We start from the raw sequence: 23,482 nt of genomic DNA, 5'->3' as shown, positions 1-23,482 counted from the left end.
GTGACGGCCAATAAACTGCGGCTGGTAAAGTCAACCACTCGGCCGTGGCGTTCCTCCTGCTGGTTGCTCAGGTGGGAAGAGGTGGCCCTCACACGTCTTCGGATCAGGCACTGTCCTCTCACACATAGCTTTTTATTACGGCGGGAAGATCCTCCGTTTTGTGATGCTTGTGGTGTGCATATCTCTGTCCGGCACATTTTAACAGACTGCATTTTATACCGTGATGCAAGGGCAGAAGCACAAGTTGATGGGGATCTGCCTTCTGTTTTAGCTAATGATGAGACGTGTGTGTCTAGGGTTTTTAAGTTTTGTGGTGTGTCTGGACTCTGGCCTAAACTTTTAGGCTGGAGGTTTTAATGTATTGCAGAGTGGCTGACCCCTCCCCTTTTTTCCTTGCGGTCAGCCAGCAACTTCCATCTGCTACATTGTTTTAGCTCCCTCTATCATTTTCTTCCTGTGTTGTCCATGTTTTACTCTTGGCACCCTGCTTCATCCCACGCTTCGGTGTGGGTGAGCACATATTTTTCAACGATTGTTACCAGTGTTTTATGTTCCGTTTTATATTTCTGTTCTGGGATTTTTCTTGACACCCGTCTCACTATGTTACTGAGCGTGTGCTGAAGACCTTGATGTCGTGTGTCCAAAAACCCCTCTACTACTACTACTACTACTACTACTGGAACTTCAATACATATAACTGTCATCTGCCACAATAACAAAAACAACTAATTTTCTCCTATTTTTAAATCTATGTTACTCTCGTAGAAACAAATGTAATGGGCAACTATTCTCCAACTCATAGAAGTTGCTGTTGACTCCTTCGGAATCATACTGTCCCCAATAGAGCATCTGGAGGGGTCTGTTTGTTCATATTGATGTCAGTGACTGAATTTCACTCCTTACCAGGTGGGAATCAATAGCAGCTTGAGTGCAAACAGCACCCGCAATCACCACTTGCTAGTTTTATGTACCTCTAGGCATGCCATGTATCTTGAAATGACCTCCTTAATCCAACAGCTCTTCCTCTATTTTCTCATACTTGGGATATTTCTGTGCCCACCAACCCACTTCATCTGGTAGGGGCTTTCTGATTGACCAGCTTCTTTGCTACCTTGATCTGTCTCCCTTCAATGACTGTACTCCTACCACTTTAGTGCTGCCTGTGGCCCCTTTTCAGCTTTCAACTTAAGATCTTTTTCTTCAATCTTGTGGTTTCTTTGCAGTGATCACTACATGATGATGATTGTGACAGTTACCACTTTCTAGTGATCTTGTCACTTCCTTGTTACCACCAGACAGACTACTTACCATACTACGATGAGTTCTTCAAAGAGCCAAGTAGCAGTTGTATTCCTCTGCTGTCACCTCATCTCCTTTCTGTTGGATTACATTGCTAAGGTTGTGAGAGACATTTCCAATTCAATCACCCCTGCTACTGTAACTGCTATCTGCAGTTGTGTAGGACCATTTCACTGCCACAAGAAACTGCAATAACTATGACGATAGTTAAAGGGCTCCACAACGTACTTCACTACCAGTCCGATAACTTGTAAGCAGTTCTCTGTTAAGGCTCATCATCTAATGAAAAACATTAAGAGGAATGCTGGGAGCTCTGTGTCTCCTTGGGAATGCATGCCTCTTCATGCCATAAGCCTACAGGGTCTCCAAAGGTAAAAAACTGGCCTGGGTCTCCTCCTTCATGAGAAGATTTCTATCAGTGCGTTGGTTCATGCTGAACATTGTGTAAAACACCTTGCAACAGTGAAGACAATTCCCTATCCTTTACCCTCCCCTCCTGTGACTCTAATTGTATGATGAACTTTCCACTACTGGGAACACCTTTCAGACTCTTTACTTGTCAAATGATACAGCCCAAGGCTCTGATATGATTCATAAGATTACCTAAATGTTACTTAAAGATTCCACCCACTCAGGATGCTTAACCACATTTGGCTAGAAAGTATTTTCCCTTCACTGTGGTGAGAATATGTTCACTCCAGTCTGTAAGCCAGCAAAAACCCAATGTCCGTTGACAACTATAAACCAATTAGCCTCACCAATGTGCTCTGCAGACTGCTTGAAAGGATGCAGCCTGATAATTATGCTGAGTTCTCAAATTGTGGGAGCATTTTGTTCCCTGTCAGTGTGATTTCTGGGTGGAGTGATCTACTACTGACCACCTAGTTAAGTTGGAAACAGCAATCCAACGGGCAGCAGCTCATTGCAGTCTCTTTTGATCTACATATGGCGTACAATACAACTTGGTACCATCATATTTTACTTACTGTCCAAGAGTGGGACTGTAGGGGCTTCCTACTGATTTCTGATCTTTAATTTCTATCCCACCAGTTGTTTTGATTTAGAGTTTGTACAATGCTTAGCTCACCACAGGTGCAAGAGAACAGCATCCCACAGGGCTCTGTGCTGAGAGCTACATTCTTTCTCATCATTACTGGTGGGCTAATGCCCTCTATTGAACTACTGGTCACCATTGTGCTGTATGTTGACAGCTTTTGCATATAGTATAGCTCCCAACCTATAGCCTCAGCTGAACAGCAACTCCAAGGCACATTGCAACAGACTTCCACTTGGACCCGTTCCATGGCTTCCAGTTCTCTCCCACAAAAATGTGAGTAATGCATTTTTCAGTGTAACATGGCCCATTCTGATCCAAAACTATACTCTGGTGCCCAGTGCTTCGATGTTGTTGACGAGTCCGAATTTTTGGGTCTCACCTTTGATAAAAAGCTGATGTGGATGCCTCATATTCGTCATTTAGAGTAGCTGGGATTACCAGTTGGAATGTGCCTTGAGACTCTCGGCCAGGACCTTTGCCTAACCTTCATAGAAATCACTCCCCACAGTTTTTCTTACACACGTCTTTCCCTCAGTTAGTACCTTGCCCACAAATTAGGACTGACCTATTTTCAAAGAACTTAAGTTGTCTCTCCCATGATCTTTCAGTTTCTATTCTTCAGGAGTATTGTGGTGCTACCATCATTTACACTGATTGTTCTGAAACCATAGATAGGATGGGGAATGCTAAATTTCCCTCTGTTCAGGAACATCATTTGTTGCTAGGAACATGTAATGTGTGTGTACAGTGGAGCTGATAGCCATTAACAGAGCCCTATGTTTTATTAAACACACTCATTTTAATTTTTAGTGTCTCTATGATGAGCGTTCAAGCTATTGATGGATGTTACTGTTATCACCCTCTCTGACCTTAGAGGTATTGTCTGCTCAGTTGTCTTTCTCTGGATCCCAAGTTATGTGGATATCCGCAGAAATGAAAAGGCTGACTGGCTAGATAGTGGTTATTTACTTTGACAGTCTCAAGTGCATGTTTGTGGGTTCAAATAAGACCTCTTAACACTTGGAGATGTAACAACATTTGATGGGCTACTGCCCCCTTCTATTAAAACCTTGCACCATCAAGGAGACTACTACTTGATGGCACTCCTCTTCCCATTCCTCTGAGAAAGAACCCACTGTCCTATGTTGCCTCCATGTTAGTCATACCAGATTAAATAGTCTCATTTTATGTAATGAGCCACTGCCAGTTTGTGGCTGTGGAGCCTTACATGCTGGTGAAATGTCACTTACTCCTGCTTCTCCACACTGAGCGTGACTTTCTGTATTCTTTGCCACTAATTTGCCAAATGACTCATTTTCTCCCTGAAAGTGGTTTTTGTTTGCAGATATAACATATTAAAATAGTTTTGGAGAGGGGCAGGGGGGTTGGGACTGCAGCCGCATACCGGCCCTGGGGAACCCTCGAGTCTTATCTCTTTGCCAGTTGCCATGGCCATCGCTCTTTTACTCTGTTTTAATTTCTTTTACATGTGGTTAGCCCCTTTTTTTTCTGTCACAAAGCATTTTCAGTTTTAGGGGTAACACTGATGAATAGTGGGTGTTCTTCCCCTTCCCTAAGACTTTGATGACAAAGTATCACAATTGGAACAACTGTAAGGTGGGCAACCCTTCACCTGCAGAGCTGTGGGGAACACTTGTATAGGCACATCCATCTACTGATCTGATTGTTTCTGTCATCTTGGTCCAGCTGATGTTCGTTATCTTTTTAGCCCATACTTTTACTACTGTGAATCTCCTGGCTAGAAGGCCTTCTTTACTCTGTAACTGTCTTCAGCCTTAATTGGGTTGGTGGGAGGTGTGTGTGTGTGTGTGTGTGTGTGTGTGTGTGTGTGTGTGTGTGTGTGTGTGTGTGTGAGAGGGAGAGAGAGAGAGAGAGAGAGAGAGAGAGAGAGAGAGAGTGTGAGTGAGTGGGAGGGAGAGGGGTTGGTTTTGTGAAAGGCAGTTCATCTGCAGCAAATATTTTTAATAATTAAGTTTTGAAAATGGTTGAGAAAATCAATGCAGTTAGTTCAGAAGAGAAAACAAAACAACACAGTGAAGAGGCAATACAGAGGACATTTAGTGAATTAATTAGTCTCTCATCTTCATATGAAATAAAGGAAGATCATTATGAGTTTAAAAAGTAAAAGTTGATAAAGGGGTGGATAATATATTCCAAACGCTAAAAAGTCTGGCCCTATAATATAAAATATTCTTGGGCACTTACATAAAGCATCATTGGCTTGGGATATTTTCCCAGAAAGACTGAAATAGACCATCATGAGTCCTCTCTATAATAAGGGTGACTCCACAGATGTCAGTCACTCATTCTCTCTCCACATTTTCTAAAATTTTTTGTGAAAGTAATCTACTTCAAGGTTGTCACTTACTTTTGTGGTAATGAGATATTTAGCCAGACACAGTTCTTACAGTATTTCAAAAGGGCTATTGTACTGAATCAACTATGCCTCCATCTATTAAGCACATAATAAAATCTTTGAATGAGAAAATATCACCAGTTGGTATCTTCTGCAACTTAATGAAGTCATTTGATTGTGTCGATCATAATATTATATTAGAGAAGTTAAGGTTATACGGAATAAGTAGCTCAGCAAATGCCTCACTTAGCCCTTATGTAAGAAACAGAATGCAGAAAGTATCGCATGGGCTTTGAGTTATACCAAGGAGAAAGTGCAAGTGGAGAAATTACGATGGAAGCCCCACAGGGTTTGCTCACTGGCCCATTACTGTCCTTAATTTAAGTTAATGGTTTGCCATTATTGATTTGGGGGAGAATTAGCCCTGTTTGCAGATTATGTAAGCATTATTATGAAGCTGATGAAAGAAGTGTCAACAGAGAAAATGGCAAATATTCGTGTCAAAGTTACTGAATGGCTGTGTGCAGGTGGGCTGGCTATGAACTTTGAAAAACACAGTTCATTCAGTTTTGTACTGTCAAAAATATCCCACTCTTGTTAATCTATAAAAAACAAAGAGTAAAAAATTGTAATTTCTTAGATAATGAAAACTTAAACTGGAAAACCATATGTTGGCCCTGCTAACACATTTAGGTCCAGCTACTTTTGCCATTGGATAATTGTAACTTTGACGATATAGATGTCATTAATGTATTTTCGTTAATTGATGTCTAATTGGTAATATTCTTGGGTAACTCCTTGCTTAGGCAAAACGTATTAATTGCACAGAAGGAAGTAATTAGGATTGTGTGTGGAGTTCGCACATGCGTATCTTGCAGGTATCTCTTTAAGCAGCCAGGAATATTGACAGTAGCCTCACAGTATGTTTATTCATCTTTGGAAATTTATCAGCAATCTAAGTTTGAGAGTAACAGATATTCACATCTACAACACTAGAAGTGGAAGTGATCTACATTAGCCTTTAATGAATCTAACATTGGCACATAAAGAGGCAAACTTTGCAGCTGTTAATCTCTTAAACAATATACCTATGGGAATAAATAAATGTCTGAAAGAGGGTAGAAGTAATTGCAAATGTAGATTAAAGATGTTTCTCCTTGGCATCTCCTTCTGTATCATAGAGGAATTCTTGAGTAGAGGTAATTAGTCACTAAAAAAACTGCAAATAGCCAGCATGTAACCATTAAATATTATTTTTTATACATATTTTTAAGTGGTATATGAGAGTTCTTTGTTCTGTCGAGGTTTCACATCATAATGTTTGTGATGAATTTAATCTGTGGACTAATGAACTAACTAAAAGAATTTCATATATTGTGTTTACTTGCATTTATCAAATTGGAGAGTATATTGCAATTCAGGAACATGCTGTTTTGTTTTGAATTTGAATTTTAACATTAACTTCCAGACTTTTCCTCTGAATACATTTATTGAAATGAATTTTTATTTTCAGAGCCAATCATATGAAGACGTTCGTTGCAAGTGTGTATGCCCAAATCCTTCAGTTGTTAATGTGACACAGTCGAATCGAAAGCTGTACATTCGCAATGTACCTCCTAACCAATGGTGAGTACGGAGTTAAGTGGTAGCAGATAAAGTTATGATGTTGAGAGGCATAGTGAGATATTGAGACCATAACCTTTTGCTGTATTATGAAGCTTTATTGCACAGAAGAGATTGCCTTTGTGATTGATAGTGTGTGAATTTGGTGATGCTTGTAAGAAAATTTTCGTACATTAGGTGACTTTTTGTCTGGACCTAATGAAAGCACAAGCAAAATGATTCCAAAATATTTCAAACGAGAAAACTTCAAGAGTATTTATTGTTGAAGAACCGCATAAAATCAGTAACTTCCGCTACACTCCGGAAAATGGCCTTGCCTGTAATAATTCACTACTGACTTATTGAAACAAAAATATCACCATGTTAAGACTTAACCACTATTTTCTACTTGTGAGGTTACCATATGGTACTTCAAATCACCATCAGGCTACACTGATTTGGATTTACGGTGACCACCTGAAATCTATTACAGCAAATGCCCAAATCAATCCTTTGAAAGGGCACAGATGACTTCTTTCCCCCTTCCATTCCAGTGTAGAATTCTGCTTTGTGTCTAATCTTGTTTTTGACAATACATTGTACTATAACCTTCCTTCCTTCAATTAGCAGATACAGTGTCATTGACCGTAGTAGTAAATCGCAGAAACGTCTTTCATTAATGCCCGTTTGTCTTCCTGAATACAGTGATTAATTTATCCCAAAATGATCTTACTTGAAATGATACTTGTCTTTCTCAATAGCACTCACTCCATAAAGGGCACAGGTGTTTTGAATTGCCTCCACTGATTTTGCCCTTTTATTAAACACAATCTAAACACAATGTCACAAATGTTAGACCTCATTTGGTTTTAGACTCAGTTTTCTTGTGCATAAATGATGCTCCTCAGAAGGTAAAAAATGAGAAGCTATACTATTAACTTGAATAAAGTAACACCATAGTAAAATATGATTATAGCAATGTGCTATACTAAATTGCCACAGGGCATGTTGAAGCATATTGTATGATACACAACATTCCATAATGTTATACTTGATAATTCGAGCACATAAAAGCCTACTGGAAATCATAGGCTCCATGCCCATTGTGTTGCAATCACTTGGGTGGATGCCAGTCTGTATCAAAAGGCTGCTGGCTGGCGGCACTGAAATTGGTCTTACCGTTACAGACACCCATGAGCCCTTTCACAGACATGTTTCCGCAAGATTTTTCTATTACTGGCTGGTTAGAAAATTAACGAAAATGTCTCTGACCTTCTGTCAGATTGATGCTCTTAGCAGATAGATGTAATACAGCTTAAAAAAGAAAGGAAAAAGGTGGGTTTGATATCACAGCTTTGCATTCACACTGCATGATGTTGACTGCTAGATCAAGAATAGGTTATTCACAGGAGGAGAAGTGAGTCAACACTTCTTGTACCATGTGCTGCGTACACTATTATGATAAAAACATGATAATGCGTGTGAAATTTGGTGGTTGGTTGGACTGAGGTTAGCGTGTAATGGCGAAGGTGGAGATCGATTCTCGCTGGGGGTACCAGTTTTTAACACCTTCTTCACTTCCAGTAATGCCAAGTAAAAAAACGCAGGACTGTGCCATGGTTTTAAGTCAACATTAAACATGTCCAGTCACTACTGACTGGAACAGGATTGGATTAGTTTCAGCAGAAGTTGCTGCTTGCAGAAACTATCTTGTAAGCTTTCTTACATTAGTAATGTTGTTTTAGTTCATGAACCAGTCGTCAAGTAAGGTCATAGGACCTTCCTTTCTTATTGTAAGTGACCTTGAGATTTTGAAAATATTGGCATTGCCCTGGGATTAGAGATCAGATTCCAATTCTTCTGTGGATATGAACCCTCATCATTTTGTTGTTCTCTCACAATGCCGAACTACTCCCTATGAATAGTGCACTCCTGACAGCTGGTGAAAGGCGAAAATATGTGCAGGGTTGGAGTCGCAGATAGCACAGAACTATTCGTTGCATTACCTCTAGCCAAACGTGTGCAAATCTCACTACTGGTGAAAAAACAATAAATATTTAATGTCTATCTGTTGCTATAAGATCTATCTAAAGGTACCAGGTTCAAATCCCTGCCCGACAAAAACCATTTGCATCGTCATTTCAGATTCCAGTATCACGCTATAGTTGAACATATTTAATAGCTGACATCTAATTGTGCTTAGTTAACAATTTGTATAGGTACTTGGTTCTGCGCCCCTCCATTACCACAACTTTACTTCATGCTGTTTCACACTTGGGTATTGGACTTTATTACATACTTTTTGTTGTTACTTCTCAGAGGCAATATCGGCTTCATGTGGTTCCTAGTGCAGGGCTAAATGTATAGTCACTTATTTCCAGGTTTGGACATTCGTCCTTGTAAACTGCTTGTGAAAACTTCAATATGATTGTGAACAAAAACTGGTCATGTCTTTTAATGAATGTGATAGTGACTTCTGAAGTGTCACTTATTGTAATGAATTTTAATTTACAAGCGTTAGGGACTGCCTCATCCCCAATAATGTGTTTCCTAATATTTATTGTATCGCGACATTAGTTTAAATCGGGGCTGATTGCTATAATGGTCAGTGTACTGTAGTGGTCTCTTGTGATAACAATTGTGTATAGCTTGTGATAACAAATGTGTATAGTCAAACGACTGTACTGTAGAGGGTTTAAAGGACCAGTGACACAGCTATGCTGTGTTGGTTGTATACAGTCAGGTGCTGCCTACACATTGGAATTCAGGGATGGCCTGCTTTTTGTGCTGTCAAGTGTATGTGACTAAAATATCAAAAGAAGAAATGATATTAATTTCACCTCATAAAGTTTGTCTTTAGCACAAAAAGGGGAGCACAGTGCTACAAACAAAATTTTTGATCCTCGCCCAGTGAGAGACAGCAAAGTAAAACTGGAAAATGAACTGAAAAAGTTTCTTCTTGATAACTTCTTCTATTCCATAGAACAATTTTTATTATTGTAATATGTAAGAGATAGTGTGTAGGAGCTATTGACATGTGCATGGTTTCTTTTTTACATACAAAAATCTGTTGTTAATGTTCAGTGTGTAGATGTAATTATAAAATAAATTCTGGAACTAACCACTCCAGTCTTAACCACTGAGCTTTTCTTAGCTCAACCCTTTGATTCTAAGTACTATTATGGAGCGTTTTAGTAATTACAAAATTACCCCAGGTGGTAACAAATCCTCCGCCATCAGTGGCGCAACTAGTCTATCGGATTCTGGGGAGACTAGGCTGAAACGCTATATCCCAAACCAGAGGAAATCGAAGTCTTTTGACCGACTCATGCCCAAGGTCGAAACATTTTTTGGAACTATCAATATTAACTCTCTCTTGACACCAGGAAAACTCTATAAATTAGGAGACACACTAAAAGAACAAAATATCAAAATTTTAGCCCTGCAAGAAACAAGGTTGCCTCATGAGAATACCATGGATTTTGGAAACTACCGATTGTTTAAAAGTAAAACAGACAAAAGAATTCTTAAAAACACTCCGCATCTGGGTGTTGCATTCGCAATTTCGCAAGACATTCTTGGCTCCGTAATCGAAGTAAATCCAGTAAACAACAGACTAATGACAATTTCCATGAAATATGCAAATAAAATGTACTGTTTAATTAACGCACACATGCCTATCAACCAGGAGAATAAAACAAATCCAGAAAAAGTAAATAAGTCATGGGAAGTGTTAGAGAATACAGTCTCCAAAATTCCTCAAAATTATGTAAAGATTTTAATGGGTGACTTTAATGCACAGTTAGGGAAAGAGAGAAAATTTAGAAAAACGGTCGGTGAATTCCCTGCACATAAATGGACCAATCAAAATGGAAAGAGGCTGGTAGAATTTTGCAGAAATTTCAATCTCAAAATTATGTCAAGTCATTTTAAGAAAAAACCTTCAAAACAAAAGACATGGCGATCACCTAACAAGGACATAGGTGAATTCCAAATTGACCATATTACAATCTCGTATCCATGTCACAAAGAAATTTTAAATGTTCAAGTTCGTAAAGGCGCCAATATTGACTCAGACCATTACTTAACCCGTGTGAAACTAAAGCTAAAACCCCAAAATTTCAACAAAAGGACACCATTAATCCCCAAATTTGACACCAGTAAAATCCAACCATCATTATTAGCAGACGAATTTGACAAAACAAGTGCACAAAATTGAGAACAACTCAAACACAAGATTATCAAAACAGCTCAAGATCAAATTCCTTTACGAAAACACAAGAAACATGCTTGGTGGAATGAAAACTGTGATCATGCAATCAAAGCCAGACAAGAGACATTTAAAGCATGGAATAGCAACAAGACAGAAGACACATATGATACATTCCTGACAACTAGAAAAGACACTTCAAAACTAATTAGACAAACAAAAAGACAATATGAGAATAGTCAACTCTTAGAAATTGAAGAAGATTTTCAGAAATACAATACCAGAAATTTTTATAAAACTTTTAAAACCAAAATAAAGGGGTACCAACCCCAGAATCTTTGCTTCAAGAAGGAAAATGGACAGTTGGCTCTTAACAACCAAGAAAATTGCAAAGAACTTTCTAAATATTTTAAGAATCTTCTAAATTGCCCCGAGCCCACAGAAAGATTTCCACCAAAAATTCCCCAACAATGCAATCCAGTTTCACTTGCACCAAATGAAGAGGAAATCATTAAAGAAATTCATAGGTTGAAAAACAACAAAGCATCTGGTGAAGATGGAATTGTTGCAGAACTTTTAAAGGCAGCTGGTCCAAAAACCGTTAAAGAAATTACTTCAATCATGCAAAACATTTGGCAAACTGAAAAAATTCCTGATGAATGGAAAACCGCCTTGATTCACCCACTTCATAAGAAGGGAGACAAAACTGATGTTAATAATTACAGAGGAATTTCTCTTCTTCCAGTCACATACAAAATCCTCTCTCAATGTCTTCTGAACCGAGCACAACAACAACTTGAATGGAAAATTGGCGAATATCAAGCAGGTTTCAGGCCAAATAGATCTTGCCCAGAACAGATTTTAGTCCTCAAACTAATTCTCAGGCATCAAAAAATTTACAATAAAAAACTAGTTTGTACCTTTGTAGATTTTAGAAAGGCTTATGACTCAGTGGATCGTGAATCTCTTTGACAAATTGTGAAAGAACAAGGCCTGGATCCTAAAACCACGGCAATTATCAGACACGCTAACTGGTACAAAATCAAAAGTAAAGTTCAGAGGAGAAATTTCAGAATCCTTTGAAATAAAAACAGGCGTGAGGCAAGGTGATGGACTCTCTCCGTTGCTATTTAACTGCATTCTAGAAAAAGTAATACAAGAGTGGCGCGAACGAAAATTGGAGTTCAAAATTGACCAACCAGTGAAATTAGGACGAATAAATATTCGAATAGACTGTTTGGCCTTTGCAGACGACTTGGTTATTCTAATGCAGGACATCCAAATTGCTCAGAAACAAATAGAAATTCTTAAAGAAACAGCAGAAAGAGTAGGTCTCCAAATCTCATTTGAAAAAACACAGTATATGACTAACAACAAACTGGCACCCAAACTTTTGGAAACTAAGTATGGAAAAATCAAAAGAGTTTCGCAATTCAAATATTTAGGTGAAACAATCTCAGAGACTGGTCTAGAAAAAATTGGAAATGAAATTCGTTGTCAAAAGATGGAGACAGCTTTTAGACTTACAAAAGACATCTACAACAAAAAATGTCTCTCGAGGTACTCTAAATTGAGACATTAAAACACGGTCACAAAACCAGAGTGCCTTTATGGGGCTGAAACGCTAATTTTAAACAGAAAAAAGGACATTCAAGAAATCCAAAAAAGAGAAAGAATAGTAATCAGAAAAATTCTAGGTCCAAAATATACTGAAGAAGGAACATACAGGCTAAGAGCAAATAGTGAAATTCAACAATACACCAGCATATATTCGGATATGAAAAAACGCAGATTAAAATTTTATGGGCATATTAAAAGAATGGATGCTACCAGACTAACTAAACAAGTAGTGGAATTCTACGAAAATCGAAGTAAAGCTAAATTTGAGACAATAAAATGGATTGCTGCTATAAAAGAGGACATGAAAGAGGTAGATATAAAACAAGATGAAATTCAAGACAGAAAATTATTTAGGCAAAAAATTCATGACTGGGTAGTTGGTCAAGCTGAAAAACCAAAGAAAACTGGAACCACATGGTCTGATGAAAGGAAAAGAGCTCATTCCGAGAGAATGAAAACAATTTGGGCAGAGAGAAAGTCTAAAAGAAAATAACTGAATGCCCCGTGATTGTACTTCGCGTGGTCCAGTAGGGCCCAAACGTGAATAATAATAATAATAATAATAATAATTTATCATGTGGAATTAAAATGGCGGAATTAAAATGGCTCCAGAGATCATCATGATGATCTCTGGGATGTGAAACTGAGAATCAGCTGAAATGAGGAGTCAATTTAGTAACATATTTGGCCACTATTTATGGAAAAAAATTAATCACATTGGAAATGAAAATGAGACGTCTATTACATTAGATAAGCACCTCTGCCATCTTGGACTCATTAAATGTTAATCACCAGTGATGTTAGTACAAAGGGACACTAATGTAAGTACAGCAGTTTTACTATATCTTGTGCAGTAGTTGGAAATATTGAAACTTCCTGGCAGATTAAAACTGCCCCTCAGGGGGCTCAGCATTTAGTTGCTGAGTACGGGCTTGGCGACCCGGGGCTCCTTGAGCTGGGGACTGGGAAGCGCCACCAGTTCTCAATAGCGTAAGCTTTGAGCGTGCTTAAATGACCACCGTAAGGCATGACGGTGGAACGTTGTACGGTACAGAGCCCGGGGATCTTGGCTTAACTGCCTGGGTATAACCTTTATAAAAAAAACCTCAATCTCAAGGTGTGCTGCGCGCTGAGGAGACGCATGGCTTCTGCCGCCCTCCCAGTTGTATTAGGCTTACCCAGGCAAGTGGGGCTCTGTCGCAAGCACGAGTCTCTAAGACAGGAAACTTCAATGCTTTACAGTATGACCCCCAGCCGTTCACTTCCCTGTCCCCACCAGGGGAGGAATGGTGGTCTAAATTACCTGGTGAAACATATTCTCCTCGATTTCTGGTTTGCAGCCGAACAGATGGAGACTAATTTCTGACCACAAAGCCTCAGTTTTTTGTGGAAAATTTAGAGGACGAGTTTGGAGAAGTTGAGGGCATGTCTAAAATGAGGTCTGGAGCAGTCCTCATACAGACAGCATCCCCAGCAGTCACGGGCATTGCTTGCTTGTGACAAGCTCGGTGATGTTGCAGTCTCCATTATGCCTAATAAGAGCCTCAATATGGTTCAGGGACTTACTTTTCATCGTGACCTGTTGTTGCAGTCTGAAGACGAGCTCCATGGAAATCTGGAACGCTGCAGTGTCCACTTTGTACGATGTGTCTTCAGGGGACCTAAAGATAGTAGGGTCGCCACCGGCGCCTTCATCTTGGCTTTCAAGGGATGATATATTGATGTGATGTTAAGCCTTATGTCCCTCCTCCCATGCGCTGCTTTAAGTGCTGGAGGTTTGGGCATATGTCATCGAGATGTGGCGCCAGCCCTACCTGTTGGGATTGTGGACGTGCCTCCCACCCCAACGTCCCGTGTTCGCCGCCCCCCCCCCCCCCCCCCCCCCCGTTTGTGTCAACTGCAGACAGAAACATTCACCTTGCTCGTCAGACTGCGCGGTTTATCAAAAAGAACGGAGGATTATGGAGTATAAGACCTTGGACAGGCTCACTTACACAGAGGCTAAGCGGAAGTACGACTGACTTCACTCTGTGTGCATTTCATCGACGTTTGCTGCAGCAGCTTCGATGTCGCCATCCCTGGTGACGAGCCCCCAATTTCAGCCACTTTTTGTGAGCCCTCCAGCCCGGCCGTCTATCCCTGCCCCCCAGGTAGTTGGGGAACACCCTCTTCCGTTGCTCCCCTGTTATCAACATCAGGAGTAACAACCCCTCCTACTTTGGAGACTTCAGTCCCCACCTCTGAGCCGGAGAAGTGCCCGCCTCCTCTGGCTCCCCTCGTGTGGAAGGGATCACTTGGTGCCCTCCCTTCCACGGTTACTGCCCCTCCAGATGTCAGCCAGTGTCTGAAAAAGCCACCACCTTAGGGCCATAGGGCTTCCAGGTCTTCCTCGGTCCATGAGATTGGGTTGGAAAAGCCCACCCAGCCTGATAAACCAAAGGACAAATGGGACCCTACCAAAAAGAAGAAAAATCAAAAGGAGAAGGACATAGAGATAGAAAAGTTCACCACTGCACCTGAAGATGATGTGGAGCATCTAGCGTCCCCTCAGGAGCTGGATGTTACTTGACCCGCATCCCCTATGGAAGTTGATCAGGCTACTTCGCAATCGGTGGCGGCGAGCACTTCTAAGGCGTGACCATCTGTTCCCTCTACTTTCCCCCAGATAAGGTTGTCCCTCTTGCCGACCTAGCTGCCTTGTTCGCCCAGCTCCCCCCGCCATTCCTCCTTTTGAGGGACTTTAATGCCCACCACCCTTTATGGGGTGGGGCCCAGAACTCGGGCCACGGTTGGAACGTTGAGGCTCTCTTGGCTCAGCAGGACATTTGCCTCCTTAACACTGGTGCTCCCACATATTTTGGCTTAACTCTTGGCACATCTTCGGCCATTGACCTCTCTCTTAGTAGCCCAGGTCTTCTTCCATACGTCAATTGGAGGGTCCACGACGACCTCTGTGGTAGCGACCACTTTCCTATCCTGATTTCTCTTCTTCAATCCCAACCCCCTGACCAGCTGCCACGATGGTCTCTTCGGGGAGCTGATTGGGCAGCCTACACCTCAGCTACTATGGCCATCGCTCCGCTTCCTGGTGACATCGATTTGGCGGTGGACGAGGTCAATATGGCCATTGTTTCTGCTGCTGAGGCAACTGTCCCCTGCTCTTGCAGTACCCTTGGCGGACACCAGGGATTACAGAAGCTATCCGCGACCACCGGCGAGCCCTGCAACAACACCAGCATCATCCTTCCCTAGAGAATCTGGTTGTTTTTAAACGGCTGCAGTTAATCCAGGGGAGCAAACAGGACTGCTGGGAATCATATGTTGCCACCATAGGTTCCCGCACTTCCCCATCTCAGGTGTGGTCGTGGGTTCGGCGCATTTTTGGCTTTTGCCCTCATGCGTCTGTCCCTTGCCTTTCTCTTCGGGGTACACTTTGTACTGACCCAATCGCCATCGCCGAACATCTGGCAGAGTACTTTAATCGTATCTCCGCGACAGCAGGCTACAGCGCAGAATTCCGTGCCATTAAAGAGCAGGCTGAGCATATGCAGTTGTCGTTTCGCACGCACTGTTGGAACAATAGTGAATGGGAGTTCTAAAGTGCCCTTACGGCTTGTCCTGATACCTCTCCAGGTCCAAACCGAATTGACAACCAGTTTCTTCGCCATCGTTTGGCGCACTGTCAGGGTGAATTACTCGCCCTGTTTAACTGCGTCTGGACGGAGGGCATTTTTCCAACTCTTTGGCAGGATAGCATTACCATTCCAGTGCTGAAACCTGGTGCAGATCCACTGGTGGTTGATAGCTATCGCCCTATCAGCCTTAACAACGTTATGTGCAAACTCCTGGAACAGATGGTGAGTCGGCGGCTCATGTGGATCCTTGAAGCTCGGGGCCTCCTAGCCCAGAAACAGGGGGCTTCCGTCAGGGCCACTCAGCGATCATCAATTTAGTCTCACTAGAGTCAGCTGTTCGTACAGCTTTTACTCGGTGAGAACATCTAGTTGCTGTTTTCTTTGATCTTCGGAAGGTGTAAGATACCACCTGGCGCCATCATATCCTTGCTACGCTGCACAAATGGGGCTTATGGGGTCCACTTCAGATTTTTCTACGGAATTTTCTCTCCAATCGCTCCTTTTGGGTTAGAGTTGGCACATATTTCAGCTCTGCTCATACGCAGGAGAATGGTGTCCCGCAGGGCTCGGTTCTCAGTGTTCCCCTCTTTTTGGTGGCGATTAATGGTCTTGCGGCTGCGGTGGGCTCATTGGTCTGTTCCTCTCTATATGCCGATGACTTTTGTCTTTATTACAGTTCCCCAAGCATCAGTGTCGCTGAACAGTGGCTGCAGGGAGCTATCCGTAAGGCACATTTTTGGGCATCCAACCATGGTTTTCAGTTCTCAGCCTCTAAGACCCGAGTGATGCATTTCTGTTGTCTTCGAATGGTCCACTTCCGTCCAGAGCTCTACCTTGCCAATGATCTCCTTCGTATTGAGGAGAAGCATCACTTCCTTGGCATGCTGTTTGATGCTCAGCTCAATTGGACACCTCATCTTCGAGAGCTTAAACTATGGTGCTGGCGGCACCTCAACATCCTTCACTGCCTCAGCCACACCGTTTGGGGGGCTGCACGAACAACCCTCCTAGAGCTCTATAAGGCCTTAGTCCAGTCCCGTCTCGACTACGGGAGCATGGTGTACGACTCGGCAGCACCTTCAACATTGCAGATACTAGACTCGATTCTCCATTGTGGTGTCAGACTGGCGACAGGTGCCTTCCGCACTAGTCCGGTGACTAGCCTTCTTGTAGAAGCTGGAATCCCTGCCCTACGATTCCGCCAACAACAGGTGCTTGCGTCGTAAATCGCCCGCGTCCATGCCTCACCTGACCCCCCAAACCGCAGGCTCCTTTTTCCATCTTCTGCACTCCCCTCCCCACGACGGTGGCCTAGGTCGGGTCTCTCGATCGCGGTTCGCGTTCATTCCCTTCTCTTGTCACTAGAGTCCTTTCCCCTACCTCCATCCTTCCAGCCCTCTTCTTCTACCCCTCCTTGGTCCCTCCCTCGCTTGCGGCTTTGCTTGGATTTATCCTGCAACTCCAAGTCCTCCGTTCCACCTGCCAGTCTTCGTCAACAATTCCTGGCTCTTCTTGCCTCGTTTCGCGATGCAGATGCAGATGTAGTGTACACCGATGGTTCTGTGGTCAATGGATGCACTGGGTTTGCTTTCATTCACGGCAACTACATGGAGCAGTGTTTTCACTGTGGAGCTGGTTGCTGTTTATCGTGCACGTGCTCACCTTTCCTCCTGCCCTGGGAAGTCATTTGTCATATGCAATGACTCCCTGAGTGGATTGCAAGCACTCGACCAGTGTTTCTATCGGGACCCTTTCATGCGCGGTATTCAGGATGCTGTTTCTGCTCTCGCCGAGTGTGGTCGTTCAACGACTTTTGTCTGGACCCCGGGCCACATCGGCATTCCAGGAAACGAACATGTTGATCGGTTGGCCAAGCAGGCCACCACTTCGCCACCCCTGGAGCTTGGTCTCGTGTAAAGAGACCTCTGGTCAGCCCTACATCGCAAGGTCTGCGATGCCTGGAGCTCTGAATGGTCTGTCTTGAACACGCAAATAAGCTCCGCATGGTCAAGTCGTCCACGGCCGTATGGAACTCATCCTTGAGGGGCACGCGTAGGGGCTCAGTTGTCCTCTGCCGTCTCCGAATTGGACATACTCGGTTGACCCACAGCTATCTCCTTCGTCGTGAGAACCTGCCCGAGTTTCACTGTGATGCAGGGCTGACAGTGGTCCATCTTCTGATGGACTGCCCCTTTTAGCCCCCTTGCGGCAGTCCTTTAATTTACCAGCTGCACTTCCTTTAATTCTCGGTGACGATGCCTCTATAGCTGACTCAGTTTTACATTTTATCCGTGCAGCTGGGTTTTATCACTCGCTCTAGTGTGGGCGCTCTTGCATGATTTCTCAGGCTATACCCACTCCAGTGATTCTTAATTGTGACGTGGATACCAAAATAGTCTCTTTTATGGTAACAAGTTATGTTGGTACCTCTATCAACGCTTTCCAGCTGGAGGTTCTTTGTTTGTAGTTGAGTGGTTGACCTCTTACCTGATCCATCAACCACTGTAGTCTGTTTTGCTCTAGTCAACCATTTGCTCTGCTCCTTTTAAGTTCCTCTATTTTGTGTTACTGTGGCGTTCATTTTAGCTCTGTACCCCTTGGTGTTCCCTCCCTCTGGGTGCAGAGATTACGCTTTTACTGTATAGGCCTTTTACAAGTATGTCTGTTTTTAACTGGGGACTGATGACCTCGATGTTAAGCCCCCATCAACCCCCAAAACCAACCAACCAACCAATTAAAACTGCGTGCTGGACCGAGACTTGAACTCGGGACCTTTGCCTTTCGCGGGCAAGTGCTCTACCATCTGAGCTACTGAAGCACGGCTCGCACCCCGTCCTCACAGCTTTACTTCCACCAGTACCTCGTCCCCTACTTTCCAAACTTCACAGAAGCTCTCCTGCAAACCTTGCAGAACTAGCACTCCTGGAAGAAAGGATATTGCAGAGACATGGCTTAGCCACAGCTTGGGGAATGTTTCCAGAATGAGATTTTCACTCTGCAGTGGAGTGTGCGCTGATACGAAACTTCCTGGCAGATTAAAACTGTGTGCCGGACCGAGACTCGAACTTGGGGCCTTTACCTTTTGCAGGAAAGTTGGTAGAGCAGTTGCCCGCGAAAGGCAAAGGTCCCGAGTTCGAGTCTTGGTCCGGCACACAGTTTTAATCTGCCAGGAAGTTTCATATCAGTGCACACTCTGCTGCAGAGTGAAAATCTCAGTTGGAAATATTCTTTCGGAGGGGGGGGGGGGGTTAGGAGCAAAACATACGAAATTCAGGTAAGTGGTTGCTCAATGTCCATAATAATATACAAGATGTAGGTATGTCGGGAAGATCGGTTCTGGTTAAAACCTATTTTGAGAAGATTTAAAGGAAAAGTAAAGTGCATATCAAATTAAATATTGCTCTCCTAATTAAATCGTATCGCTGCAAAGATAGACATAAGCTTTTGAAATCAGCTGTAAAGGGCTGTAAGGATACAATGGGAGCAGAATTAAATAGCAACCCAATAGAGGACAGACTATATAGAGGCTACTTACATTAGCCCTACATCAGCCACCATTTATATAGTGACCTTCCTGTGCTATCATAAGTTTTTAGTGATCGTCATATTGCTGAAAATAAACAAGCAATGATCATTGTTACTGAGTTGGAAACAATTACCTGAAAGAAATGACTAATTGAGAACTGCATACATTAAAACAAATTTGTATCTTAATTTCAACAAAGCAATTGAATAATTGCCTTTAATTATTTCTTATGGGACACTGAATACAGATCAATGTATACTTTTTAAAGTACACCTTATAAACGTGTGTCAAAGGCACTGGCCCTTGCGAAGAGGGAGAAGGTAGATACTCTTCGTTGGCTTGTAGCCTTTGGGACTGAAGCTGCAAATGGTGTCGATCGAGGGATGCTTGTCACTCTGCATCAAGATGTCATGTTTGTTCACCAATCATGGTAGCAAGTCTGCTGGTGGTGATGTAATAGAAGACTTGGCATATGAGCAATTAGTGACATCAGATTATTGACTAATTGGCTAACTTTTGGTGCATGCAGCCCTTCTTGTTAAGCCTCCTCCCTTATAAATCTTCTGGGATTACTGTTTTTGGGCTGTTGAGCAGAAACAGTGTGTGCCATTGATGATGGGAACTATTACTGGCTTCTAAAGTCTCTTAAGTCTTCCAATTTGTGGTTCTCTTCCAACCCACAGTTAGTTAGATTCCACCTGTGTGTGTAAACTACCCCAGACAGTTTACTTTGGTTACTGTCTACTTTAAATTTCCTTGCACAGGAAACATGAACTGAATTCAACATTGTGCAAGGCAACACAATACACAAAGTGGGTGGGGGCGTTATAGCTAATGGAACAGAAGGCTTCACCTACAGCATCGGATGTCTTCATATCTGCCCACAGTAAAAGTAGCTGCAGGAAGTTGTGGGACTAGATAAGTAGGAAGTTTTGCGATTGCCTTGCTTCGTTAGAGGATTTATTGATGGAAAGATTTATGATTGCCTTGCAGAGAGCAGCCATCACATGAATGGCAGGCACCACAATCTGAAATGAGGTGAAATTGTTTATAAGTGATGTACAGAATGACCTATAGGAAGGAATATCTGCAGCATTATAGAACACTAGTGGGTGTGTTACAGAAATCCCAGGAAGCAAAATAATGACAGTGCAGCCTTTTAATTTACATAATACAATTGTAGAGGGAAGTGAAAATTGTTATTTATTTGCAGTATGGCAAACTGTGATCGAAAAGGTCCAAATTACAAATAGAAAGAAAAAATTACAGACAGAAACAGTTCCAAATCACAAATTCTATGAAAAACAGATTTGACACATCACTGCACGTTCATCAGTATTTGATATCTAATTAAATGCTTCAATTAACAGCTTCCAGGACATTACTCCATTTCAGAGTATGTTCTTTTGGAGCACTACTGAACAGCATGTCCTACGGTGGGCTCTGCTGCTCCACAATCACATTCAGGGCTACTGATGTCCCATCTATGTGGCTAGTCCCAGTTCTGACATGGTCTGTTTGTATCTTGTTTAGATGACACCAGATCTTCCTTTGTAGTTTAGATAGTGATGCTGATGTAAGACAGCCTTCATAGCCATTATGATGGGAAGTTTGTTAGACTTCCATCTGTTTCCATGCTTCCTCCAGGAGAAAGGGTTGCCACTGCAACAGGATATAATTTTACCATAAGGTGTCCCAGACAGGAGCATGGAACTTGGTCTATATGAGGTGGATCAGGAGTAATAATTGGAGTATGGGCGTATTCACTGAGAGGGGTGAAATTATAAAAAGCATCGGGACACACTAAGTAGGTAATGTAGCCTGTACTGGATGTGTCATTGTGCACCTCACAAAGAGTCTGACTTCATTTATGTTTAAAGTATAATTATTAAAGCAAGAGTTCCTTCATAAAAATATCTAATAAATGGAGACTTAAACATAATCTCACCAGTTAAATATTTTGTTTCATTCTTAGTTATTTTAATCATATTGTACAGTTGTGGAATAAATTTGTTGGCATCCAAGATAAGTTGACACCAATGAAAGTACCTGAAAAGAACACCAGAACACAAGAATATGAGAATACAAATTTAAAGATGATTCTGATTCCTGAAGTCTTAAACAACATAATAAGTTGGCATATAATAAGTGTATTTCAAAATAGATTATAAATAAAGTGTTACTGGTGTGTAGAAAGCTGTGATTAGGAAAAGTATATGCTTAAGAGCTTAGAAAGACTTACTTTCACACACTAAGCTATTTTAAAGCAGTACAGACATTCCAGCCTCAGATACCAGGAAGTGTTGACCGTAGCACCCTTGATTACCTTTTGCCTTACTGGTATTGCCCTTGTACCTCTTGCCAATTTTTGATCAGAATAGGTGCAGATGGTTGATGTTGCTGGATGTGCTGGTATTTCATGAAGTGATGCACGTAAGTCTTTAAGGCTTGATGAAATAAGACTACGATGAAAGGATGTAATAAATTCCACATGTAGAAATTACAGTGAACATATGCCATTTACGTATGAAATAATGTTCCGGGGAAGATGAGCAGTTCTTCAATAGTATCATTGCCATTGATGAAATGTAACTCAAATATTCAGAAGCTTGGCTGAAATGACAGTTAACATAGTTCATTGTAAAACCTCCAAAACCCACATATCAATAATTTGGCACTTTTGTAAACAGCATAGGCAATCTAATACCAACTCATCATGTTTAATGTTAGATCTATGAATGCTGAGTGTTGTGCATAGTACCAAGAAAATAGCTTCCATGAGGCAGTTGGCAGGTTGCACGATATTGCAGTAATGGACTGTGTCCAAACATAATAATGCTCTTTCTGTAATGGAAGTGTGTTCATTGTAAATCTACTCATTGTTCAACTGCTTATAATGCAATTAACTATGCTTATAATGCAATAAACTGTAGAAGTGGTGAAGCTGAGCACTCAGTATGTGGCATTAGGCATTGAGCAGCAGCCCCCCCCCCCCTCTCCAAAACACACACACACACACACACACACACACACACACACACACACACACACACACACACACACACACCCCTACCTACCTTTCCATTACTGAATTAACAAGCATGAAATTCTGTAATCATAAGGTTGAGATGATGTGATTACGTGCTTTGCTGCTAAGTTGTCTGCTTATATGAATCTGTTACAGCAATTGCGACAATGTGATCCTTCCCCAAGTAGGAGATGAGATTAAGGGCAAGGAGCAGGAATTTTGTCCCAGGTGTGAATGTAAATATGAAAGTCGAAATACATCAATAATTAAGGTATGAACTGGGTTTATTAAGGTAGGTAGATTATAGATGAGGAGCAGCTGAATATACTAAAGTATCTGTTTGTTGCAGTATGTAGTCATAATAGTTATTTGGATAATTTCCCTCCTTGTCATCTACATGCTGTTTTTGATTTGCTTGGATCCACTCTTGAACAAACGTGTAAAAGGCAGCTATCAAGAACACAATAATGAAGAGGTACAGTACCATGAATTCGTATACTGAAAGTTGCTTACCTTAAGAATACTACAGACTTGCATAAAAGACAGAAAAATGTAGCTGTGTTTGTGAATATTTTTTCAATCCTTTTATATATTACGTGGTAGAATCTTTACAGTTCCCCAACAGTGTTTGTTTGTCTGAATGTACATGTTAATTCCTTTGTATAGGATGAGCCCAGCACTAGTGTTGATGGAACCACCTCACATGCTATGGGAGTAAGAGGAAATGTCCTGAATCGTGTTGGCCATCAGCAAGATAAGTGGAAAAGACAAGTTAGGGAACAGCGGAGGAACATATACGACAGACATACTATGCTTAATTAACAACCTTTCATGCAAAACATTTTTGTAACTATTTTATTCCCATGGTATTCTGCACATCCAAGTAAATGTAAATATGCTTAGGTGTTCCTTTTTGTTTACAACATTCTGTTGCAATGTGTCCTGTCTGTCCATGTTGTTTTTAATTCTTCATTACATGTAAATACATCAGATCTTAATAACGAAGTGCACAACTGTTTTCTCAAATTTGTGAGGAAATAGACCTGTTACTTCTACTTTCTAAGAACAAATTATATAAAATGTGTTAATAAATTTTGGAAGATAAATAAAATGTTTGTAATTGTTACA

At 41.6% G+C, this 23,482-nt stretch overlaps 1 protein-coding gene across 1 annotated transcript in view; it reads left to right on the top strand.

Annotated features, from left to right (window-relative positions):
* LOC124612235 (uncharacterized protein CG1161) overlaps positions 1 to 23,482 on the top strand; it is a 38,338-nt gene extending 14,856 nt beyond the window's left edge. Inside the window, exons 2-5 of the mRNA XM_047140313.1 lie at positions 6,247 to 6,359; positions 22,511 to 22,625; positions 22,704 to 22,829; positions 23,021 to 23,482. Of these exons, the coding sequence (XP_046996269.1) occupies positions 6,247 to 6,359; positions 22,511 to 22,625; positions 22,704 to 22,829; positions 23,021 to 23,176 (510 nt within the window). The 3' untranslated portion in view covers positions 23,177 to 23,482. The remainder of the gene's footprint in view (positions 1 to 6,246; positions 6,360 to 22,510; positions 22,626 to 22,703; positions 22,830 to 23,020) is intronic.

Source organism: Schistocerca americana, chromosome 4 (assembly GCF_021461395.2).
Source record: "Schistocerca americana isolate TAMUIC-IGC-003095 chromosome 4, iqSchAmer2.1, whole genome shotgun sequence".
In the NCBI taxonomy this organism is placed as follows: domain Eukaryota; kingdom Metazoa; phylum Arthropoda; class Insecta; order Orthoptera; family Acrididae; genus Schistocerca; species Schistocerca americana.
Note: the sequence above shows the minus strand (reverse complement) of the source record. Positions and strands in the feature narration are given on the sequence as shown.